A 12,664-nucleotide genomic window follows, 5' to 3' on the forward strand; every position below is an offset into this window, starting at 1 on the left:
CCCTCAAATCAATTCAAAGGCTTTTAAGAGGGACGCGGGTGGCGCTGTGGGTTAAACCACAGAGCCTAGGACTTGCCGATCAGAAGGTCAGGGGTCCGAATCCCCACGATGGGGTGAGCTCCCGTTGCTCGGTCCCTGCTCCTCTCAACCTAGCAGTTTGAAAGCACCTCAAAGTGCAACTAGATAAATAGGTACCGCTCCAGTGGGTAGGTAAACGGTGTTTCCGTGTGCTGCTCTGGTTTGCCAGAAGCGGCTTAGTCATGCTGGCCACATGACCCGGAAGCTGACCGCCGGCTCCCTCGACCAATAAAGCGAGATGAGCGCCGCAACCCCAGAGTCGGTCACGACTGGACCTAATGGTCAGGGGTCCTAAGGCTTTTAAGAAAATGTAGCAGCTTTCTCCAGTCTCTTTTATACCAATATCAAGTCCTCTCTTGGCTCTCTGGTGCCCTCTGGTCATCATTTCCTCTTGTCTGGTCAACTGGACTGTACAAGCCACTCTAGGATTTGGTGAGAGTACACGTGAAACAACTGAAATGGCATGCCATTTGTCTGTGATCATAGAATTGTAGAATTGGAAGGGACTCTGAGGAATTCTTTCCTGAGGATAATTTTATTTTTGTTGTTATTATTGTTATTAGTCCCCTTTTTTCCCAGCAAAAAAGAACTCGAAGTGACCTAGAAAAAAAAGTTATAAAGAAGTGTAAAATCAGGGGGGAAACCAACCCATACCACACCAGTTTTTGCCGTTAAAACCTAAGGTACTTGAGGTATTGGGGTCCTCAGCTGCACAAGTCTTTACAGGTCAAAACCAGCACTTTGAATTGGGCCCAGATGCCAAGGCTTAGATCATGCACAGCAGCTCACCATGTCTTCCCAGCATCCTTTGTAATGTTGCAAGGGATTCTGGGAGCACATCTGGAATCACTCATTCTGCCTTTCTAGTACTTCTGCACCTAATTTCATATAGAGATAGGCATGTGTAAGCCACACTGAGCCTGCTTTACTCATAAAGGCAGCTTATAAAGAGTTTAAGTAAATAAATGCATGAATATGCATGCTCTCATCTCCCATGTTTGTGTAAAGACATGGGGTGGAGTTTGAAGGCTGTTCCATAATGGTTGATATTTGATTTTTTGACAATTTGAGGATATGATTTGATTGTGTTGACACAACACACTGTCACACTAAGGTCAACTTTTTAAAATACAGCCTTGCATCCCTCGAAAATCCATTCCCACGGCTATACGTCTCCTTCCCATGTTTACCAGCCGTCCCCACTACCAGCACATACAAAGAAAAACTTCACCTGATGGATTTCTGCATCTCCAGAGGGGAAGGTGGGTGGCAATTCGACAGATGCGGGTGGCCAAACGAAAAGGAAAAGACAGGGCTCCTGCAGCTTTAATAGTTGTGTAGAAGGTGGGATGTTGCCCAGTCTTGGCCCTGCAAAAGTGCCTGAGCCCTGCTTTCTGTGTCTAAACACCCTATGCTAGCCTTAATATTGCACGCCACCAACGACTGCATGCTCTGCACTTTTTTAAAGTATATTTTGGAGCACAAATCAAAGTGTTGGTGCTGACCTTTAAAGCCCCAAACGCCTCTGTATACCTGAAGGAGCATCTCCACCCCCGTTGTTCAGCCTGGACCCTGAGGTCCAACTCCAAGGGTCTTCTGGCGGTTCCCTCCCTGCGAGAAGTGAGGTTACAGGGAACCAGGCTGAGGAGGGCCTTTTTGGTGGTGGCACCAACCCTTTGGAACATGCTCCCATCAGATGTCAAGGAGATAAGTGGCATACAACCTTCAGAAGACATCTGAATGTATAGGGAAGTTTTTAATGTTCCATGTTTTGCTATATAAGTTGGAAGCCACCCAGAGTGGCTGGGGCAACCAAGTCATATGGGCGGGGTACAAATAAAAAAATAACAAAAACGATTAATGCAACCTCTTTCCCCTCCACCCCCATTTCTCAGACCATCCTTCTCCAACCTGCTGCCCTGAAGATGTTTCGGACTACAGTGGTACCTCGGGTTAAGTACTTAATTCGTTCCGGAGATCCGTTCTTAACCTGAAACTGTTCTTGACCTGAAGCACCACTTTAGGTAATGGGGCCTCCTGCTGCCGGAGCACGATTTCTGTTCTCATCCTGAAGCAAAGTTCTTAACCTGAAGCACTATTTCTGGGTTAGCGGAGTCTGTAACCTGAAGCGTATGTAACCCGAGGTACCACTGTACAACTCCCATCGCGCCCCAGCCAGCGTGGCCTTGCCTGATGGCTGGCTGGGGCCGGCCGCGGGACTTGCGCTGCCGAGCATCCTCAGGGCACCAGGTTGGGGACAGCTGCTGACCTCCGCTCGAGGCTGGGGCGGCGGCTGCCTGCGCTCCTCCCGCCGCCGCCGCCGCCCCCTCGCCGGCTGGAGGCCGGTCCCGCCTCCCGGGCGCAGGTGGCCGCTGCGAGCAGGAAGTCCCTACTGTGCATCTCGCCGCCTTTGCGCTCTCGGTGTGCAGCGGCCGCGGCGCGCCAGGGGCCAGGAGCCGAGCTAGGGCGGGCCGGAGGTGGCTTCCCCGTTCGCCTTGCGAGCGCATCTTCGCTCACACGAGACCCGGGGCAGGAAGCTCGAAACTCGCTCCTGAGAGAGTCAAACGGGCTGAGCGGGTGGGAAATCCTAGACGCGTAAAGAGAACCTCGGACTCCACTGAGAAAGGGCTTTGCATTTGGGGAAGGGAGGCGTGGGGCGCTTGGGATTTTTCATTTCATTTCATTGTAGAGGGGAAAGCGAGAGTTTCCTTTCCCGTTTTCCTTTGGCCCCCTTTTCACAATAAAGAGGCCACCGACAGATCTCCTGATGGCTTCCGGTCCAAAAAGTTCCGAGCCGAACTCCCAGCCCGGAGACCCCGCTCCGAACCCCAACATCAGCCCTCAGGAAGAGCTGGACTTCTCCATTTTATTTGATTATGACTACACGAACCCGATAGCAGGTTTGTGGCTTCTCGCCTCTGTTCTTTATTTCATTTCATTAAGTCCTCCTCCCCTCAAAAGACCTTGCTTCGGCTGCAATGGATGCTACCTTGGTGAATTCATGGCTCCAAAGGGGCAGAGATAGCGCTACCTGCTATCATGGGCGGGTGCCTGGAATAAAACAAGGTTTTTTTGGCACTTGGTCAGGGAACTGTCTGTATCTGCGAGAGAGGAAAGCTGTACTGCGCCGCACAGGAAAGAGTTGTTTTGTCCAGTTAGCACTAAAGAGGGCGACAGGGAAGCGTTAGGATGTTGGCTGGAGTTGGATGGGAATCACTTGTGGCAATGGAAGTTTTACCTTTCTGCCACCAGCCTTCCTCTGTGGCTACATTTTTCTTCATCTCTCCAAAGGGATGAATGATCAGAAGTTCTAATTGCGCAGGCTCTTATAAGGATGGGCAACGCGTTAGGGGTGTGTGCGTGTGGCAGAAGTTTTAAGCAACTAAGAAAATAAACGATAAAATATACTGTCACAGCACTGCAGCAGATCAGAGGGCTGTTCTCTGCCCAAGTATTTAACTGTATTGATATATAATGTGATTGTCTTTCAGCTTGTGGATATCATAGTTTAATGGCACCTGTCAGTTGCACTGTAGTTATTAGGACTGTTACAATATACAGTACAGACCCATAGTGAGCAATGCTGATTAGTCTGTAGAAATGGCAACAGTGCATACATTATTATTAGACCATGGCTTCTGTTGTTGTTTTTTAAAATTTAGCTTGCTTTATGGTGTGGCTTGAGTAGCTAAATGACAGGGCTGTACTGCTTTGTACAAAAGCACATGCAATTTAACATGTTATGTGTGTAAGAAGATGCCATGGATACTCAGATAATGTCTGTGCTAGGGCTATTTACTTATGTTTTTGGTGGTTCTTATTTTTTATCTCTAAGCTGCCTTGAGTCCCATCAGGGAATAAAGCAGGGTATAAATAAATAAATATAGAACAACAACAATAATCATACACGTTCTCCAAACAATTGGATGTCATAAAATGCCCACATCTTTCCCATGTTTTGTGTCATCCAAGGTAAATATTGCCCACACACTTTTGAATCCACTGAGAGCTGTATTCTGCCTCCAGTGTGAAAGCATGCTAAACATGCATGACCCATGCGTTTCCTTCCTTCATGGTACATCTATGTTTGAAAAAATGTCATATATGAAATAGTACTGTAGGTACTTTTAAAGAATGTTAGAATCCAGTATCTGGCATGGAACTTGCCTGCTGATGCAGGGTGGTCATCCGTTAACCCATGGTCGACATAGTGGTCACCAGTGACTCTACATGTCACCACTTCATGCTGATACCCTGAAGTTTTATTAAGCTTTCTTGAGCCAGGACTGCATATGTTCTGCACCATATTTTGTTAACAAAACTGGAACATGATAGTCCGATCCGAACACATGAAAAAGACAACATGTTGCACTATGGGCAACATCCAGTTATTTCCACCTGTTTGCAAAATGGAAATCTGCTTGCACAATGGGACTTACAGTTTCTTTTCTTCAGCCCTCATGCACACACACCCCAAATCTGCTCCACAAGGTCCACCAAGCCTTTGAAGCATCTTTTGGGGGTGCATGGGGGAGGAGGAAAAGGAGCAGCCCCTTTACACAAGTGGTCATTTTTCATGCTGCGTTGGGTCTCATCTGTATTATAGCAACCTGAAATGATAACATTATTTCCCATCATTGAGTAGTCACTTTTCTTTCAAGGATCAGACTACATGAATAGGTTTTACACTGCAATCTGGAAAATGTCCCATGGAGTTCAGTGTGGCGTACTTCCAGGAAAATGGGTATAGGATTGCAGCCTTAATGACTCCCCCCCCCCCGAAACGGTACAGCTCCACCTTACAGTGGAGTCTATGCTGCTAGTGCTGCTGATCCAACTTGCCACAAGTGAATTTGTGACCGAATCCTACCAACTGGTACTCTAACCAATCTTGCCTTTCAAACAATGGGGAAGAGTGCCCATCTAGGATCATTGGAAGCTGCCTTGTACCATGTCAGACCTTTGGTCCACCTAGCTCTGTACAGTCTACACTGACTGGCAGTGGCCCTCCAGGATTTCAGGCAGGAGTCTCTCCCAACCCTATTGAGATGCTGGGGCAGAATTTGGGACATTCTGCTTACAAGGCAGACACACTGAGCTATCACCCTTCCCCAAAAGAGGTGTCTATGTGTGTTCATCAAGGAGGACTTTTATGACTTCGGCCCTAAGACCTGGAGCCTGAAATGTAGCACCTCAATTGTGATTCAAATACAGACCACCAAACTCAGACAAGCAAGAACATGTAGGGAGATATTCTCTACTGTAGCCCCATTATCCTTTCCATAAACAATTAAATTAAAACTTGAACTTCCTCCAAGCCAATGTCTGACTCTGATATTTGGTGTGGCTTTCTGTGATTTCATTATTATTTCTCCACTTACCTTTTTGGAAACACACACTTTGGAACCTTAGACTGGAACATGATATTACAACATTCGATGGCCTGCTTGAATGTATAGCTTGAATGTATGCTTATAGCAGAAGTTGAGGGCATCCTATGCCAATTTTCATTGGATCCCAGCTTGTGGCTCAGTCAGTAGAGCATGAGACTCCTAATCTCAGGGTTGTGGGTTTGAGCCCCACATTGGGCAAAGGATTCCTGCATCTCAGGGCGTTGAACCAGGGTCTCTTCCACCAACAGCCAGTGGTAGATCTGGACTTATCACTGTAACAAGTGCAGTTCAACATAGCTTTGAATGTATCTTTTGAGTACGTAGTGACATCAATATAGGATAAGTGAACTTTTACTATTTTCTTTTGTATGGAAACAGGAGGTAGCACAGCTGAATGTGCTTTACAGTAATTTAAAATACAATAAGTAGTATTGGGATTTCAATCTAAGAATGTTAAAGGTGCATTATGGCTTTTGAGCACGCTGCTATAGTGAGTGTAGTGAAGGGTGCCGTTTGAATGAGTGAAGGCAATGAACGTGGCTAAGAATACTCTAAAATCATGTACTCTTACAGTGCCAAAACCGTGACTGAGAATATCTTTTCCAGTGCAATAAAAGCAACTGTAGCTGCTAATTTACATTTTCAGTGATGGGTCAAGAGAAATTAGCACTTTTTTGCAGAAGCCTATGAAGCTTGTGTGTGTAAATTCCTTTTATGTTTGTTGTAAGAAAAAGTAAAAACAAAAACAAAACAAAATACAACTGTGACTTTTTTAAAAGCAAAAGCAAAACCAAGGTTAAAGTCTGAAACTCGCTTATTAGGGAGCCTGAAACTTCGTACTGGGTAAATCTGCACAGGATTCTGTTGCAAATCCTTTCTACCTTGCTAGCTTTATACAGTACATCTGAGATATTTTTAAGGTGTTGTAGTGAATTTTAGTTGAAATGGAAATATGTGTGTGCATGCATCTTTAATAGCACAGTGCTTGCGTAATGTACCAGATACGGTGGTTTGTTTTTTATTTTATTATGTATTTTGGGTTCTCATTTTGTATATGTTGTGAACCACTCTGTAATCTTCAAGTGAAGGGTGATGTACTAATCAATCAATCAATCAATCAATCAATCAACCAACCAACCAACCAATTAAATAAATAGGTAAAAGACTGAGCTATGAGCTGAAAAGTCCCCTGTTCAAATCTCACCTCAACCACAAATCCACTGTCCTCCAGGACTAAGTCAGGCTTTAATCTTAGGAGCATTTACTAAGACGCGGGTGGCACTGTGGGTAAAACCTCAGCGCCTAGGGCTTGCCGATCGCATGGTCGGTGGTTCGAATCCCCGCGGCGGGGCGAGCTCCCGTCTTCGGTTCCAGCTCCTGCCCACCTAGCAGTTCGAAAGCACCCCTAAAGTGCAAGTAGATAAATAGGTACCGCTTTCTAGCGGGAAGGTAAACGGCGTTTCCGTGTGCTGCGCTGGTGCTGGCTCGTCAGAGCAGCTTCGTCACACTGGCCACGTGACCCGGAAGTGTCTCTGGACAGCGCTGGCCCCCGGCCTCTTATGTGAGATGGGCGCACAACCCTAGAGTCGGACACGACTGGCCCATACGGGCAGGGGTACCTTTACCTTTACCTTAAACCCTACTGACTTCGATGGGACTTACTTCTGAGAAAACATGCTTAGAATAAGTGCAAAGCAAAGAGTAGTTGATGGGTAGGTCTGTTATTTAAACACACAGGAGTTTTAAAGCACAAATCGGTCATTTCTCCCAGATGCACACAATGCATTTGTTCATGGCGATCCACACCTTTGCACTGCAGTGTCCTTGCAAACATCCAACATATGGCACTTGAATCACACCCACACCTGTGGTATTGGGGCTTGGGTTCAAATCCTTGCTTTAGTCGCAATAAGCTCTATGAGGGACCAGCTTAACCTGCATTAAGGGGTTGTTCTGAGGATAAAATGGAGTGGGGACCATATGTGTCACCCCCCAAGTTTCTTGGAGGAAGGAATTAACAGTTACACACGATTCTAATATTGCAATGATTGTGTGCCACTTCTTGCCCACACTTGATGTTGAGAAGAATATGGCGTTGTAGAGAGTAGAAAGAGCCCTCCAGAGACAGTTTTACTTGTACTGGATGCCTGGATACTGTGATTATTATTAATTTTGTATATTTTCAAGATGGAAATAATTAGTGTAAGGGAGATCACAACGAAAGTTATAATCTGGAGGACATTCCTTGTCTTTCAAAAGACACCATTATGAGTCTGTAAGTAATCCTTTGTACATCAGTGATCTTTAATGTACTAAGATTAAAGCATGTTTACAAAGAGATGGAAATTAAAAGAAGAAGAAGAAGAAGCTTCAGTCCACATGTCTAAGTGTGCCTGGCAGTTCTGGAAGTTGACTGTTTCCTAACTGATGTTAGTTGCATCTGAACTGAAGCTGCTTACTTGCAGTTTTGGGATGTTCGCCAGAAACGTAACCATAGCAGAGGGTCATGAGCCCAGGCCTTTTCTTCTTCCTCTGAAAGTTCTCATACTGCATCCAAATGATGTTTTCCAACTTGGATGGAGTGGAATCATTTAAGCCTCTTTGGATGCAACTTTAGGTTGGTTCACATGCATGTATTCGTCTGTTGAAGCCTGCAACAGCAGCAAATGACTTGCATGTGTGAATGGGTCTCTGCATATCGGACACTACAGACAGAACGGTCATGTTGTCTGAAGTCACCTTGAATTCACTGCTTCTCGGTAGAGTAAGTTCTCACATTCAGCAGCTGGCCAGGAACTTGAGACATCCAGTGATATATGCAGGGATGGGGAAAGCCCTAAGAAAAGACAATTTAGCCTGCAACTCCCACCTTGTCTTGAGGCCAGGGAATAAACGTATTAAATTGCATCCCATTTGGTTAGACCAGTGTTTCCCAAACTTGGGTCTCCAGCTGTTTTCAGACTACAATTCCCATCATCCCTGACCACTGGTCCTGCTAGCTAGGGATTATGGGAGTTGTCCAAAAACGGCTGGAGTCCCAAGTTTGGGAAACATTGGGTTAGAGTGCAAGGTTGGTTGTGTGTGAGAAATTCCTTGTCCCTCACCCTTCCCATTTCATCCCTGTGTAGCCCCCCAGAAGCCTGCCTTAGGGTTGGGAGACTCCCAAAAAGGACTGCGATAAGGAGTTGGGGGGGGGGTAGAATTGGGCAGAGGCAGATTGCAGCCTTATCCTTCCCCCACTACTGCACTCCAAATTCCAGGCCTTTCCTTAGAGCCCTCCAATCCTTTCAAAAGTCTTTTGGAAGGGCACAGGAATCTGCATTGGGAGGAACTGGTGGGGAATCCCATTTGCTTTAGTGAATACTGCATATACAAGCTCCTGTACAGATATTCCCGTGTGATTACGGCAGGCATAGGATATCCCAAGACACACACCCAAGCTGCAGTGCCATAAAGTAGTTAAGGGAACACTTGTCTCCTACCTGTGCTTCCTATGGGAGGATTTCTTCGCATGTTCAGGATCATTCAGGAGTACTACATGCTGGGAACAAGCAGCAGGCTATAAATCACATCCTGTTCGTGAGCACGCAAAGGCATCTGGTGGACTACTGTTGTGAAGATCAGCCTTCCCCAACCTGATATCTTCCAGATGTTTTGTACTACAGCTCCCATCATCCTTTTCTGTTGGCTGTGCTCTCTAGGGCTGATGGGAATGGTTGTCCAATAATGTTCAGAGGTGCCATATTGGAGAAGGGTGGACTAGATGAACCTATGACATAGTCCAGTAGGACAATCCTTATGTTCCTATGACCTTTACTTTGAGGAAAGTTCAGACCTCTGGTCTAGAATGCTCAGGCCAGTGAGTCGTAAGAATGGGATTTTTTAAGATGGGGCTGTAGTTTCTCCAAGCCTAGTTCTCACTTGGCAGTGGACTGTACCATTTCAGGTGAAGGCTGTCATAACCAAATGCTCCTCTATAGCAATAAATAAATAATTCCACATAAGGTGGAGAACCAGCGTGTCAGGGAGAAAACTAATGCATCTTCTCCACACCTAGTTCTATGCAGGGTATTTTGTATAAAGGAACAGCCAGCAATTCAAGCCCTCACTTGCCGCCTGAAGTGGTAGGGCCCAGCCATCGTGTGGCCCAAGTGATAAGGTTTCCTTTGATACGTTTATCTCCACTGATAATTTTTGTTCCTCTCATAAGAAACTATTCTCCACAACAGTTGATCACTGCTAGCCATCTCATGCAACCAACTGTCCACGACGTTTTATTAGCGCTGGCCATCTCATGCAGCCAACTGTGGCAACATGATAAGAGATGGAATAGCATGATAGCAAAAAGCATTGAGCTGGAAGTCTGCACACCAAACCTCACAGCTGCCACAAACTCAATTAGGCAGGTCTCTAAGCTTGACCCCCTCACCTCCATATGCAACATGTGGAATAATGCTGGTCTGCCTTGCAGTGCTGTTGTAAGGATTACCTTGAAAGTGTACATGAGGGATGTTGAATACTTGAAATGGATGATGATAACTGCAGCTTCTTTCCTTATTAGTCTTAAAAAGTTCCTGTTAGAGTTTCTGTAGTCTGGTGCTTATGATTACACTTCCCAGGATGCCCTGGGTGGGGAAAGCAGAGGGGAGAAAGAAGGATAGAGAAGTTGGTAGGGTCCCCAGCAGTGGCGTAGCGTGGGTTGTCAGCACCTGGGGCAAGGCAAGTAATTTGCGCCCCCTAACCCGTGGATTTGCGCCCCCTAACCCGTGGATTTGCGCCCCCTAACCCGTGGATTTGCCTAACCCCCCGATGTTGCGCCCAGTGCGGCCGGCCCCCCCTGCACCCCCCACGCTACGCCACTGGTCCCCAGAAATGTAATAATGATATTTTAAGTTTGGCAATCCAGCCTAGTGTTTTGACCTTGATGTGACAAAGCTACTGAAACCAATTCATAATTTAGATCTCTTAAAAAATGCCACACCCTTAATTCAAACTTAGACCTTTCCCTCAGTAATCAGGCTCGCCCAACAGTTTGTGCAATCCCACCCCCTCTTTTTTCTTTAGAGTCTCAGGGTAGGGGGCTATTCTTGCTTGTAAATTGCAATTCTTCAGAATGGGCAAGTGATAATTGTTATCTGATCTTAATCACTAGCCCATAGAATGGATGCAGGTGACGTCTTGTAACAAACAACCTTGTCAGAATAAACGACAAGGCAGAATGATGCCTGCTGGGCACTTTCTGCCTTCCCATGGTTTGCTGCTTGTGCTAGGATGTGAAGATCAGGACAGATCGTTCAAAAGGAAAAATCAGGAGCTGGGAGGCAGAAGGCTGGGTTTGCTAGATGTTAATTTCAAGTAGCGTTTTGAAGATGTGGACACCTAGCTAGTTCTAGCTGAGATCTAGCTTGTGATTGGTAGCAGTGGTTATTGCAGGGAAGTGTCGCTTTCTGCTGAAATTGCATTTGGGGGGGGGGGTTAAAACAAAATTACAGATAAGAGTAAGCATTTGTTCAATCAAACAAGAGCATCTAAGACTTCTTGGTTTATGTCTTTGGTTTTCTTCACGCTCCTCCCTCCAGATAGACAAAATGTGTGACATGAGGTTCTACTTTAAAGTAATAAATGCAGTGGAGATGCTAATGCTTAAACAGAATGTTTTATTCAACAAAATTAAGGGCAGTGAGAGAATACAAATGCTGCAGGCACTTGTGGGTAAAGTGAAAATACTATTTTCACACATTTCTCAAAATGTTGCTTCCTCCCATCCCCACCTCCTAACGTCAATTTGGGTAATTGATTGCAAGTTAAACTATTAATTTTAAGAAAAGCAGAGCACACTTAAGTAGGCACTCTAATTTTATAGTCTAAAATGAAGTGTGCTGGATTGTTTTAACTGTAGTATAACGCCAACAGCTACTGTATGTCTGCTTTTAGTTGCCTTTGTTCTCAAGAGTGCTATCTTTAGTTTGTGATTACAGCTAGATTATGGATTACAGAGATCCCATCATGGGAATGGTTGTGTCTCCAATTTCATCCTAAATTGTTTCATGCTAACTGGCAGAGGTGCTCTTAGCAGAATCTGCAGTTGCCATGTTACTCGGAGGAGTAAAAAGGTAAAGGTACCCCTGCCCGTACGGGCCAGTCGTGTCCGACTCTAGGGTTGCGCGCTCATCTCGCTCAAGAGGCCGGGAGCTGGCGCCGTCCGAAGACACTTCTGGGTCACGTGGCCAGTGTGACGAAGCAGCAGCTGGCGAGCCAGCACCAGCGCCGCACACGGAAACGCCGTTCACCTTCCCGCTATAAAGCGGTACCTATTTATCTACTTGCACTTAGGGGTGCTTTTGAACTGCAAGGTGGGCAGGAGCTGGGACCGAACGACGGGAGCTCACCCCGCCGTGGGGATTCGAACCGCCGACCTTACGATCAGCAGGTCCTAGGCACTGAGGTTTTACCCACAGTGCCACCTGCGTCCCTTTTGACTCGGAGGAATAGCCTTCTAGAAAAGCAGCTTCTGCCTTGAATTAGGTTGGGCTGCTGGCTGGCTATGTAGTGCTTTCCAGAATTGCATTTAAAAATACAACAGCAGTAGCTCCTACAGAGCCAAGTCAGGTTGGCATGACCAACAGCTGAGTGTTTGCTAATTACATGCCCAGTCTTGGTGGCAATGAAGTATGGGCTGGCTAATTAAATTGAAACCACATCAGGGGATTTAATCTTAAGGACAGGAACTGCTGTGTTCTAATCAGCCTCCTTTTCTTCCCACTCCACAGCAGAGTAACAAAGCTGAGCTTGTACCATCATAGCTGTTCCCATGGCTGCAGACTATGATGTCACAAACAGATGCATTATGGCCATAACAACTTGTACAACAATTTCATAATTTATTCTACACTTGTGTTATTTGGAGAGGTGATGTACCTCCAATACACATCTAAGAGCAGCAGCAAGAAGGCCAGCTGACGCCCTTCCTCCAAGTCAGAACTGGAGCTGGGTAGTTGAGTTTTGCCAGGGAGTTTGTTGTATCACTGCCAACACCATATTCTACATTCAGCGTGTCAAAAGGAGGCATTCATGGCTGTTCTGCAATCAACTGGAGAAGCCACTTCATGCAAAATTTCATTTGGGTTATAACCATTACTGTAGCAATTTGAACAATTTCCTTCTGGGTAGTGTAAAATAAAAATTGGATGTGA

At 45.9% G+C, this 12,664-nt stretch overlaps 1 protein-coding gene across 7 annotated transcripts in view; it reads left to right on the forward strand.

Annotated features, from left to right (window-relative positions):
* Positions 1-12,664, forward strand: part of NFATC2 (nuclear factor of activated T cells 2) — a gene marked incomplete at its 3' end in the record, with an annotated part of 134,935 nt that overhangs the window by 15,353 nt on the left and 106,918 nt on the right. For 2 of the 7 annotated variants that reach the window (XM_083508009.1, XM_083508007.1), the window contains exon 1: positions 2,498-2,978. The exons of 3 other annotated variants lie outside the window; for them this stretch is intronic. In XM_083508009.1, coding sequence (XP_083364135.1) covers positions 2,846-2,978 — 133 coding nt within the window. In that variant the 5' untranslated portion in view covers positions 2,498-2,845. Of the gene's footprint in view, positions 1-2,497; positions 2,979-3,324; positions 3,431-12,664 lie in introns of those variants that run through there. 2 more of the 7 variants (XM_083508008.1, XM_083508012.1) reach the window with 2 other exon arrangements.

The sequence above is a fragment of the Podarcis liolepis genome (assembly GCF_965112155.1).
Source record: "Podarcis liolepis genome assembly, chromosome: 6".
NCBI classification, from domain to species: domain Eukaryota; kingdom Metazoa; phylum Chordata; class Lepidosauria; order Squamata; family Lacertidae; genus Podarcis; species Podarcis liolepis.